General features: G+C 44.7%; 1 protein-coding gene across 1 annotated transcript; it reads right to left on the minus strand.

The window, feature by feature from the left end:
- Positions 1-1735: 1735 nt before the first annotated feature.
- On the minus strand, positions 1736-2698 carry LOC115638077 (olfactory receptor 10A4-like). The gene has a single exon (XM_030539666.1). The coding sequence runs from the start codon at positions 2696-2698 to the stop codon at positions 1736-1738; it is 963 nt and encodes a 320-aa protein (XP_030395526.1).
- Between the last annotated feature and the right edge of the window lie 10560 nt (positions 2699-13258).

Below are 13258 nucleotides of genomic sequence, written 5' to 3' on the forward strand. Positions count from 1 at the left end.
GCAGTTCTGGTCTCCCATGTTTAAGAAGGATGAATTCAAACTGGAACAGGTTCAGAGACGGGCTACTAGGATGATCCGAGGAATGGAAAACCTGTCTTATGAAAGGAGACTCAAAGAGCTTGGCTTGTTTAGTCTAGCCAAAAGAAGGCTGACGGGGGATATGCTTGCTCTATATAAATATATCAGAGGGATTAATATTAGGGAGGGAGAGGAATTATTTAAACTTAATACCAATGTAGATACAGGAACAAATGGGTATAAACTGGACACTAGGAAGTTTAGACTTGAAATTAGACGAAGGTTTCTAACCATTAGAGGAGTAAAGTTCTTGAACAGCCTTCCAAGGGGAGTAGTGGGGGCAAAGGACATATCTGGCTTTAAGATTAAGCTTGATAAGTTTATGGAAGGGATGGTATGATGAGAGAGCCTAATTTTGGCAACTGATCTTTGATTATCGCCAGGTAAGTATGCCCAGTGGTTGGTGATGGGATGTTGGATTGGATGGGATCTGAGTTACTGCAGAGAATTATTTTCTGAGTGCTGGCTGGTGAGTCTTGCCCACATGCTCAGGGTTTAGCTGATCGCCATATTTGGGGTCGGGAGGGAATTTTCCTCCAGGGCAGATTGGCAGAGGCCCTGGAGTTTTTTCGCCTTCCCCTGCAGCGTGGGGCATGGGTCACTTGCTGGTGGATTCTCTGCAGCTTGAGGTCTTCAAACCACAATTTGAAGACTTCAATAACTCAGGCATAGGTTAGGGGTTTGTTATAGAAGTGGATGGGTAGGGTTCTGTGGCCTGCTTTGTGCAGGGGGTCGGAGTAGATGATCACACTGGTCCCTTCTGACCCTAGAATCTATGAATCTATGAATCTATGAATTCAGAGAGGTCTTAAAAATCACATTAACAGGAGAGGGTGGAGAGAAAAGCCACAATAATGATTTGAGGGATGGAAAAAAAATCTCTTTTGGTGAGAGACTTAAGGAGTTCAATCTGTTTAGTTTACTAAAATCAAGACCAAATGGTTACTTGATTGCCATTTGCAAGCACATTCATGGGGAGAAAATACTGAGTAATGAAGGTCTCTTTAATCTGATGCAGAAAAGGCATAACAAGAACCCGTGACTGGAAATTAAAGCCAGACAAATTCAAATTAGAAATAAGGCACAAATTTTAAACAGGGAGGGTGATTAACTATCAGAACAAACTACCAAGGGAAGTGGATTCCCCATCTCTTGATGTTTTAGAAATACATATGGTTAGGTAACACATTTCTGAAAATGACAGGTAGAAATACAGGGGGGTGTGAAGGGAGGGAATGAATTTTATGGATAGAAAGGCAGACAGGATGCCTTTTTGTATGCTTTTGAAACACAATTTTTCAGGTTCAATACAGGATTAATCAGATGAAATCCTATGGTCTGTGTTACACAGGACAGATTTGATCTAATTATCGCTACTGGCCTCAACATTGATTAATCTATAAAGGACACTTTTGAAATCAAAGCATTAGACTGCAAATGTGTTAAGGCAGAAACTGCCTGTTACTATTTGTGCGTTTGTACTGTGGATAAAACAATGACACTCTGATCTCAGCTGAAGCTTATAGGTGCTAAAATAATCATAATAATAATTATTATAATTATAATTATAATAATACAAAAGAGATTTGGTCCATTATTATTCTGTGGATTTGCATGTACAAGGTGCCTAATAGAAATGTTCTTAGCAGTGAGGATTTCACCTCGGCCAGGGACAGAAGTTTCTTGCCATTGTCTTCTTCAAGGCTCCCTTCACCTCTTTATTCCTCAGGGTATATATTACAGGGTTTAACAGTGGTGTCACGACTGTGTACATCAGGGAAATCATCTTATCGGTGTTTGGTGAATAGCTGGACCTGGGTTGCAAGTAGGTGAAAAGGGCTGTTCCAAAAAATAATGTCACCACCATCAGATGTGCAGAGCAGGTGGAGAAGGCCTTGTGACGGCTCTCAGCTGAGGGCATCTTTAGGATGGTGGAGATGATACGGACGTAGGAGACCAGAATCAGCAGGAACGGCCCCATGATGAACAACATGGACACCCCAAACAGCGTTATCTCATTCATGGAGGTGTCTGCACAGGCCAGATTCACCACAGGCAGGATGTCGCAAAAGAAGTGATGAATTTGTTGAGGGCCACAGAAGGGCAAAGTGAAGATCCAAGTTGTTTGTGCTGTTTCCACCAGAAAACCAGTGACCCAAGAGGCAGCAGCCAGGCAGACACAGACCCTGCTGCTCATGATCAGCGTGTATTGCAAGGGATGGCATATGGCAACATAGCGGTCATAAGCCATGGTCGCCAGGAGGCAGCATTCTGTGAGGCCCAGGATGGTAAAGACATACATCTGGGCTGCACAACCCATGATGGAGATGCTTTTGTGCTCTACAAGGAGGTGCACCAACATTTGTGGGACCACGCTGGTTGTGTAACACATTTCCAAGAAGGACAAATTCACCAGGAAGAAATACATGGGGGTGTGGAGGGAAGGACTGAGTTTTATCAGTAGAATAATGACTATGTTCCCCATGATGGTGAGGAGGTAGATCAATAGAAACACCAGAAACAGAAGAACCTGCAGCTCCTGGAGGTAGGAGAAAGCCACAAATGTGAATTCGGTGAGAACGGTTTGGCTTTCATTCAATTCTTCTTTTTTATATGACATCTGTAGGGAAATTATGGACAAGAGAAAGAAAGAAGAAAATGCATGAAAGTGAACAATAAGCATCAAAAATCAGATGAAAGTTGGGCACTGAATCGGTTTCTTCTTCTCGCCTTTTCTGTTTAGTTGCTCCGACTGTAAAATGTTTAGCATGAACAAATGACAGATGCAGAAGGAAATAACTCATCATTGCTTGATTCTCTGCTCTTTCAGTAACCCTTGTCTTGTGATCACTTCACTCAATATGTATTCTACAGCAAGATCCAGACTAGAATATCCCAGTCCCTGGACCATTCATACCAATTAGTTGCTCTTTCACATTCCTTCTGTGTGTACTGTGTCTAAGATGGATGATGCCTGTGTATTTATTGGTTATATACAATGTGCAAAGTAGGTTGTTTGTTCTTGTAACTGAGAGAGAGGTAGTTGCTAATTATATTTCCTTATTTATAAAATCAATACATCCTACTGCAGGTACAGGGTGTACTTGGGTTATGTGGATGTTGCAGTAACCCATGCAACTTCATCCTTCTCTAGTGGCTAGGTCACATAAAAGGTTTATGAGTCTGCTGCTGCTCCCACCTTAACACAACAGGCTCTGATTTTTCAAAGGAGCCTAAGACAGTGAAACCACCAAATCCTACTGAATTTCCCAGCCTTAGCTTGAGCATTAGGGGCCTATGCTTTGAGCTCTGCCCATGTGGTTCAGGAAGTAGATCATAAAATCTAAGGCTTCCAAGGGAGGTTGTGTAATCCCTGTCATTGGAGGAAGCAGGCTAGACAAACACCAATCAGGGATGATCTAGATTTACTTGGTCCTGCCTCAATGTGGGAGGCTAGACTTGGTTATCTCTCTCTTACAAGCCTACATTTCCATGATTCAATGAAAATCATTGACAGAGGAACTGTCTTTTATCCTGGATCAGTGCAATGCCTAGGACAGAGCCCTCCTCTTGGTGGGAGATTCAAAGCGCTACTGTGATTCGAGCGAAGAGAAATGTCCAAAGCTAGTCCTCAAACTCCCGTCAACGTGCAAGGAGAGTTGGGCAACTAATTCATTTGTGTCTTTCAAAATTTTCCCATGTTGGGCCATTAGTTGGTGTAACCCAGCATTATTGCACTGAGGTCAATGGAATTATTGCAATTTACACCAGCCAAGGATCTTTCCCAATAGCTCAGGCCTGTAATTCCACCTGTATTGGTTCCTTTATGTTACTTCTGTTTGTTAACTGGAGTTCAGAGCAATTTTCTAGGTACTATATATTTCACTACTATGTAACATATGTCGACACAGCCAGATTTCCAAAGGTAGCTTGGCCCCTAAAGATACAGACAGATCCCTAGAGGGATTTCTAAAAATTCAAAGCAGATAAGATGTGTAACTGTCATTTGATTTCAATGGGAGTTAGGTGCTTAATCTGTTTAGGTGTTTTTGACAATCTCACTGGGCATCTATATGCATCTTTAGACCTTTTAAAATCTGGCCCACTATGCATAAATATTTCACTGCTATGAAAGAGATGAGTAAAAATAGAAGTTAGACTTAATGGGTCAGATCCTCAGCCGGATGGGTCAGATGTTTAGCTGCTGTAAATTGCTATAGTGAAGTTAGTGGCACTAGGCTTTTTTACACTAGTTTAGGATCTGGTCCCAAGGTCTGACTTTTATTCTGGGCAGCATTCCACTCTTAGTGACACTAGAGTAATTCCAGAGTAAATCCTGTTTCTTAAAACATTTAAGGCTAGAATCTGATCTCAGTGTAAGCTCATGGATTCAAAAAGTTTAATGTCAGAAGGGTCCTGGTTTGATTTCCTGTATCTCATAGGCCATTAAATATCACCCAGTTACCACTCTACTGAGTCTAATAACTTGGGTTTCACTAAAGCACGTCTTCCATAAAGGAACTGAAGAAATCAAGAAGTGGAGAATCCACCTCTTCCCTGGGTAGATTGTTCCAGTGGTTAAGAAACTTCTCTCAAAATTGTACCTAATTTCTAATTGTAATTTGTCTACCTTTGGTTTATAGCCATCGGTTCTTGTTGTACCTTTCCTTGCTAGATTAATGAGGCTTTAGTACCCTGTATTTCCCCCTCCCATAAAAGCGCACACCATATCAATTCACTGCTCAACCATCTTTTCAATAAAGCTAATTAGATCAAGCACTTTAAGTCTCCCATTGTCAGTCAGACATGTTCTCCAGCCCTCACACATTTTTGTGGCTCCTTTCTGTTCCTTCTCCAATTTTTCAGCAGCCTTTTAAAAATGTGGACATGAGAACTGGATGGAGTATTCCAATATCGGTCTTTCCAATGCCATACACAGAGGTAAAATCACCTTCCTGTTCCTACTCCCCGGCTTGTACTTCCAAAGGTTGCATTAGCACTTTTTGCCACAACACCACACTGGGAGCTCATGCTGAGTGGATTGTCCACTATGACCTGAATACTTTTCGGAGGTCATAATTTCCAGGATACAATCCCCCATTCTGTAGGTATGGCCTTCTAAATCTGGAGTAAATCTTTTGGGCCAGATCCTCATCTAGTTTAAGTTAACATAACTCCATTGACATAAATAAAGCTATGTTGATTTACATTGGATTTGATGCACTGACTTTAATGGAGCTACTCCGGGATTACTTCAGTGCAATTAAAAGAAGAATATGGCCAATGATTCTTCATTACTTTCTGCCTTGCATTGTCATGTACATCTTTGCAAAGGGAACATAAAATGCTTCCAGTGGCTGAAATGAGGATAGAATTCTCACTAGGTGTTGTTTTCCACCCACTTTGCACAGATGTCAATGAGCACATGAGATGCAAGGAAAGGAGGAACCAGTCAGCAGAGCAAATTCCAGTGAACCTGCTGTGTGTGGAAGGTAGAAATGCTTAACCTACCTTCAAGTATGAACAAGGAAGCCTCCCTCCTCTCTTTTCAAAGGACTACTGTGTTGACAGAATGCTGAGTATATCTATGCTCTTGAGTAAGCTTTGGGACTAGATCCCTAAAGAATCACAGATTCTTCATCCGAAGACGGGGTAGAGACAAGAAAATAAGCAGTGAACCAGATACCAAGCTGGTATAAAACAGCAAAACTGCATTGATGTAAATGAACCAGATTCTTAACTGGTGTAAATCAGTGAAACCAGATCCCATAAGCTGTAGCTCCATTGGAGTCAATGGGGCCAGAACCCCATCTGGGGTACATTGGTGTCACATCATTAGAATCAATGGTCCAGCTTCCTAGCTAGTGAATATTAGTGGTAGCCCCAATGAAATCTCTGACATTCACCAGCTATGAAGCACTGTTAGATATTGATTCTGTAACCTTTCCTCCTAGGGGTAATCTTTAATCATGTTACTAGTGTGACTGTATGGCTGTTCAGTACAATGGAATCTCTCTCTCTCTTTCTGTCACTGGCAGAGAGGGACAATGGAGTAGGCAGTAGGTTCCAGACTGAACAGACCAATACAATTAATGGGAGACAATTTGCATCATGATTGGTTAGTTGCAAATATCTGACAATAAAATGAACTTTATTTAGTAAAGTATGTTTCATACATAGCTGGGTTCAGTCTTGCCTGGCTAAGAGCTCTCAACCAGGCCCATGGGATTCCATAGGAGATGGTTGGGTAGAGCAGCTCTTTGAATGGTGTATTATATGGCAAAATGTTTTACAGCGTTAAACATGAGTTATGCAACTCGCTTATGAATCACAGCATTCATAGATTTTAAGGCCAGAAGAGACTAATCTGACCCCTTGCATATCACAGTGCACATAATTTCACCAGGTTACTCTATATTGAGCCCATTAATTTGGGCTTGACTGAATGCATACACTCTGGAGCTGAAGACGTCAGGAGATGGAGATCCACCACTTCCCTTGGGAGTTTGTTCCAGCCTTTAACCACCCTCACAGAGAAAAATGTGGGCCTTATTTCTAATTTTAATTTGTTTGGTTTTAATTTCCAGCCATTTGTTCTTATTAATCCTTTCTCTGCTGGATTAAGCAACCCTTAAATACTCAGTAGGCTCTCCCCATGAAGGTAGGCGTGCACTTGGATCAAGTAACTTCTGGATCTTCATTACAGAAAGTGAAAGAGATTGACCTCTTAAATTATCTTACCTTTTTCTTTTCCAACCCTCAAATCATTTCGGTGACTCAGCTCTGTACTCTCTCCAGTTTTTTTCTAGATCTTTTTCAAAGTGGACATGAAAACAGGATGCAGTATTCCAGTCCTGGTCTCACCGCTGTTGTGTATAGAAGTGCTATCAGTTTATTACTCCTGTTCTCTTCTCCCCTTGTTCTACATCCAAGCATCTCCTTGACCATTTTAAACACGCCACCATGCTGGGTGCTCATGTTGAGTGCCTTTTTCACGAAGACCCCAAATCCTCTGCAGAGTCTGTGCCTTGCAGAATACAGCCTTCTATTCCGTAAGAGTGGCCTCACTCTTTGTTCCTATTTGTAGAGGAGGCTAAGGCCGGAGTCCTAGGGAGGTAACATGTGTTATTAGGTGAGATCAGTGTAGCAATGGAAACTAAAGGCTCCATTCTGGAACTCCCCTGTACACAGAGTTAACTAGGAAATGAGAAATGGGAAAAGAGTATCAGAGGACAGGAATTGGAGAAAAGGAGAGATTGGGGAGCGAGGGGAGTAGGCCATTGCCGGATGAACAGATGGAGGGTGCATGAATCTGGAGGCACAGTTCTGTAAGGTGGGGGCTACAGAGGAAGGAGTGGGAGTGAGAGGGAGGAAGGAATTGGGGAGTGGGATGGGGGGACACTGGCTGGGATGGGGTGAGAGCTAGTGTGGAAGAAGGCCTTACATGGACGGTAGCCAGATTGGGTGATGGGACAGAAAGGAAGCTGGTGTAAAATATCTTGGTGAGAAAGTTGAGAGGGTAGATAGGTAGATCCTCAGTTGATGTAAACTGACATTGGTCCATTGAAATAATTTACAGCTGGAGAAAATCTGGCCCAGAGAGAAACAGTCTGTCATGATCAAAGGGGCCTAAGGGAATTAGGCACCAAGAACTAGCATCACAAAAGGATTTAGGCACCTCACTACCATGAGAGGTGCCTAAATCCCATAAGCAAGCCCCACTGAGATTCACAAATCCCCCACTCAGCTACCCTTGAAATCTGTAGGATCCTAAACTCACTCAGCATCTGAATTTTTCAGTGAAGGTCCCTCAGCACCTATATTTCTGCCTCTGGGCATGTGAACTGCAGTCCAGCTGCCTGAGCCCCAGAGTGACAGGATCATATAAGGGTTCCTCTACCTTACTCACCTGTGAGCAGAGGTGAAAGTAGGCCGGTACGGCCGGTACAGAGGACCGGTAAGAAAAGGAGACTGGCTGAGGGAGGGAGAAGCCTGTCCACTGTATAAGAATAGTTTAAACTCAGCTGTTCCTGAGTGGTTGAGCCCTCGGGGTTAGGAGTGGTTTTTGGCATCTTTGTTAATTTCAGTCACAGCAGTTGGGGGGAGCAGGGAGGGAGTGCTTGACCATGGCAGGGACAGTCCTTGTCTGCCCCTGGGATGAGGGGATCTTGTCTCCAATATGAATATACACAACAAATACAAGCATTTGGCTCCACCGCTTAAATCCAGAGCTAATAAAAGCAGGTGGAAGGGGAAAACTCACTGTCACATTGGTTTCTCATCTCCTCCCTCCTCCTCCTCCAGCAAGGCTGCAGACAAGGCTCTGCATTCCTTCTCCCCTCCCCCAGCAGGGGTTCTCCTCTAGGCTCTAGCTTGCAGTAGGGACACTGGCTGAGATGCCCACTGCTGCTGTCTGCATAAGAACAGTGTGTGACCATGGCAGGGCAGTTATTTTCTGCCCCCGGGATGAGGGAATCTCCTATACACAGAAAACACAATCAAAATCAGGAACCATTTCCAAGTTCAAATCTATCCCATTCCCTCCCTAGCAGAGGATCATGGTTGTGATGTCCAAACTGCTTGCAGATCCTCTTTGAAATGTTCCTGAACCGCGCAGGGAACAGCTGAGTTTAAACAGACTTATGCAGGAGGCAGGCTTCTCCCTTCCTCAGCCAGTCTCCCTGCTCCCTGCTGCAAGCTAGAGGGAAGCCCCGGCAGCTGTTGCTCAGTGCCAGGCAGGGAGAAAGCATGGATCCTAGTGTCCACAGCCTGGCTAGAGGAGGAAGGAAGACACGGAGAAAAATGTGACAGTGAGTTTTCACTTTTTCAGGCTTATTCCAATAGTAAAGTTTTATTACAGACAGTACTGGTAGTAGTAATAGTAGCTTTATTTTCTCTATCCATGTCATGCAATGGGAGGGATCCATGAAGTATGTAGGAGAGGTGGGTTGCTTGCGTTTGGACCATATGGGTAAGAAATGTAAATTACTTTCACCCCTGCCAAAACCCCAGGGCTCTCAGTCACCTCTGCAGCTGGCAGCTCCAGGGATGATTTAAAGGGCCCAGCTCCTAGCTTCAGCTGAATCCTGATTTAAAAGCCCCGGGATTTAAAGGTCCCACCTCTTCCAATAGAGACCACACCTCTTCCGGTTAAGGCCCTTCCCCTTCCCCTCTGGGAGTACCGGCAAGTACTTTAAGTTACTTTCACCCCTGCCTGTGAGGCCCGATCCTATAAGCGTGCTGTCATAAACGGATAGTTAAGAGTTAATAGAACAGAAGTATTTCATGTCTCTTTTGCCTGTAAAGGGTTAAGTTCAGTGAGCCTGTCTGTTACCTGACCAGAGGACCAATCAGGGGACAGGATAATTTCAAATCCTGAGAGAGGGAAGTTTGTGTGTGTGCTGTTATTTTTTGGTTGTTATTCACTCTGGGGGCTCAGAGGGACGAGACGTGCAACCAGATTTCTCTCCAATCTCTCTGATACAGGCTCTTATAAGTTCAGAATAGTGAGTACTAGGTAGATAAGGCGAGCTAAACTTATGTTTGTTTTCTTTATTTGCAAATGTGTATGTTGCTGAAAGGACTTTTAATTTGTACTTGTATACTTAGGCTGGGAGGGTATTCCCAGTGTCTATAGCTGAAAGACCCTGTAACATATTCCATCTTAAATTTACAAAGATAATTTTTACTGTTTTCTTTCTTTAATTAAAAGCTTTTCTTGTTTAAGAACCTGATTGTTTTTTTATTCTGGTGATACCCCAGGGGACTGGGTCTGGATCCACCAAGGAATTGGTGGGGAGAAAGGAGGGAAGGGGGAGAGAAAGGTTAATTTCTCTCTGTGTTAGGATTACTTTCTCTCTCAGGGAGAGTCTGGGAGGGGGAAAGAGAAGGAGGGGGGAAGGTGCATTTTCCTCTCTGTTTAAGATTCAAGGAGTTTGAATCACAGTGATCTTCCAGGGTAACCCAGGGAGGGGAAGTCTGAGAGAGGCAACGGTGAGTGAAAGGGTTTACTTTCCTTGTGTTAAGATCCAGAGGGACTGGGTCTTGGGGCTCCCCGGGCAAGATTTTGGGGGGACCGGAGTGTACCAGGCATTGGAATTCCTGGTTGGTGGCAGAGCTACAAGTACTAGGCTGGTAATTGAGCTTAGAGGAATTCATGCTGGTACCCCATCTTTTGGACGCTAAGGTTCAGAGTGGAGGTTTATACCACGACATGTGCTCTGAGCTTGCCTTCCAGATCAGGCTCCTCTGGGGAATCCCAGTGATTTTCTAGGCACCTAGAAGTTAGTTGGGGTGATTCTCAGCATCCCCATACCTAGGTCCCTTTGTGAAGCTAACCCCTAGTTCCAGGCAGACCATCCAGGAGCCTGCCTTGCCCCAGGTGGCCCCATGGAGAGGCAGGGCACAGCATTAACCCTTCCTGTGTCAGCACACCAGGATCTGGGGGCTTAACTTCCCTGAGAGTTAGAAATTTTTCACTAATATAAATCTAACTCTCCCTTGCTGAAGATCCAGCCCATTGGGTTTTGTCCTGCCTTCAGTGGACATGGGGAACCATGGATCCCTGTCTTCTTTAGAACAGCCCTTAGCATATTTGCAAACTTCTCAGGTCTCCCCTCAGTTTTCTTTTCTCAGCACTAAACATGCCTAGTTGTTTTATCCTTTCCTTACAGGTCAGGCTTTCTAAACCTTTGCTCATTTTTGCTGCGCTCCTCTGGACTCTCTCCAATTTATCCACGTCTTCCCTTAAGTGTGGCACCCAGAACAGGACACAGGACTCCAGCTGAGGCCTCACCAGTGCTGAGTAGAGCAAGACAGTTCCCTCCCACGTATTATGTATGACACTTCTGTTAATATACCCCAGATTGATATCAGCCTTTTTCGTAACTGCCAGGACTGTGTCGTATGTTCACCATTGCAGTATGTCCCACTCTGTGGGCTGGACCCAGAAGAGAATAAGGGATCTGCTGGTAGCTAAAGGAAACCTGCTTTCGCTCAACTAATAGAGGCCAGGAATTCCAGGCTAGAATTTTTAAAAGAGACTAGGGAAGTTTAAAGACCTTTGAAAATCTCCCACTTGAAAATAAAGAAACATCCTTACAGTCCTCCTCTTTCTTGAGACAGCCAGTTTCCAGAGCCCTCACTTAGAGCCGAGTGAATCATTACATGTCCAAATGTAAAAATCTTGGGAAAAAATATTGATTCATTTCAACCTGAAACTGATTTTTTTTCTTATCTATCTCGCTCCACTCAACCCTCATTCAGGCTTTGCAAATCCCAGTGATTTTCTAGGTGCCTAAAAGTTAGTTTTTTGTGAATCCAGCCTCCACTCCCAACTCCTATTTATTGTCAATGGGATCTAGAGTCCCTTTGAAAGTTCCAGCCTGAGTTGCAACTGAGGGCTTGGCTACATTGGAGAGTTGCAGCGCTGGTGGTGGGTTTACAGCGCTGCAACTTAGTAACTGTTCACACCTGCAAGGCACATCCAGCGCTGCAACTCCCTGGCTGCAGCGCTGGCTGTACACCTGGTCTGCTTGGGGTGTAACGATTGCAGCGCTGGTGATGCAGCGCTGCTCATCAAGTGTGGCCACCAAAAGCGCTCTTATTGGCCTCCAGGGTATTAGGAGGTATCCCAGAATGCCTGCTCACAACAAACCGGAAGAATGGCTGAACTCCAAGCTCCCCCGAGCTGCTTATCTAAAAAACAAACACAGCTCCTGTTTGCTCTAGCGAGCGGAAGCAGGCAGGGGAATTGCTTTGGAAGGTTCACAGCTGTTTGCTTGAAGAGAGAAGTCACACGGCAGAGGGGGAGGGGAGAGTCCGTGTTGAGCAGCTGCTTATGTGGTCTGAAGGCTATTTAGGAGTGCATAATTTGCATTTAATGAATAAGAGAGGGGTGGGGGAAGGGCTCAAAACTTTTAAATTGATTGCAGGTTGGTGATGTGTATGTTCCAGTCCTTAGAACTTGCAAGGCAGGGAGCTGACAGATCCAAAAAGCCACTCTCTCTCTCTCCCCCACGTTCCCCCTCACCCCTGTCTTTTGAAAACCACGTTACAGCCACTTGAAAGCTGGGATAGCTGCCCACAATTCACCACTCCCAATAGAGCTGCAAATGCTGCAAATGTGGCCATACTGCAGCGCTGGTAGCTGTCAGTGTGGCCACACTGCAGCACTTTCCCTACACAGCTGTACAAAGACAGCTGTAACTCCCAGCGCTGTACAACTGTAAGTGTAGCCATACCCTCATACTTTAAACTAATCACCACCAGAACAAAAGGGAAAACAAATGAAGAGACAAAACAAATGTAGAGACAAACTTTATTAACAGCCCACCTGGGATGGGTTACATATATTGTAGACTATATATGCACATATATATTGTGGCAGAGCTCTGACCTTGCTCCCGTGGGTCCTGCGCTTCTAGGTGGTTAACGTTAGCCTCAGTGGCTCACTGTGACCCTCCGCGTAGCCCTTCTCTCTCTAGGGCCAGGATTACAGTCTACTCATAGGCCTGCAAGGAGGTTGGTGAGAGAACTCCCACAGTCTCTGTTCAGCCTCCTGTCCTGACAGGGGCCTGACTTCCAGTCCCAGGAGATGTTCCTGTAGTGGTGGATTGGGGGGAACCCGGGCCCGCCCTCTACTCCGGGTTCCGGCCCAGGGACTCTAACGATAGCAGTTGTTGGCAGCCAACCTTTCACTGCTAGAGTTGCTACATTTCCCTGGGCCACTTCCCCACAGCTCTCCTGCTTCTCCCTTCTTCACCCTTATCTTAGGGCTCCTTTAACGACGGTCTGAGGGTGTCTTCAGTAACCAGCCCTTCAGTCGTACTCCCTCGCCTCTGGCTCCCTGGCTCTTCCCTATCTGACTGGAGTGAGCCCTTTCTATAGTATCAGCAGGGCCTTATTTAGAGTCAGGTGGTCACATTAACTGAATGGCCTCACCTGACTCTTTGCAGGTTAATTAGAGTCAGGTGTTCTCATTAGCCTGGAGCAGCCCCTGCTCTGGTCAGTCAGGGAACAGAAAACTGTTAATCCAGTGGCCAGTATGTCTGCCTTCTGCTATTCTGCTGTACCCAACTGGCCTGGGTCTATCACAATATGCAGAAATAGAAAAGGAAAATAGAACTAAATGTTAAAAATAACAAGTGGGTTATTGCAATATAGTTATATCTGGCTAAAG

The sequence above is a fragment of the Gopherus evgoodei genome, chromosome 21 (genome assembly GCF_007399415.2).
Source record: "Gopherus evgoodei ecotype Sinaloan lineage chromosome 21, rGopEvg1_v1.p, whole genome shotgun sequence".
NCBI lineage: Eukaryota > Metazoa > Chordata > Testudines > Testudinidae > Gopherus > Gopherus evgoodei.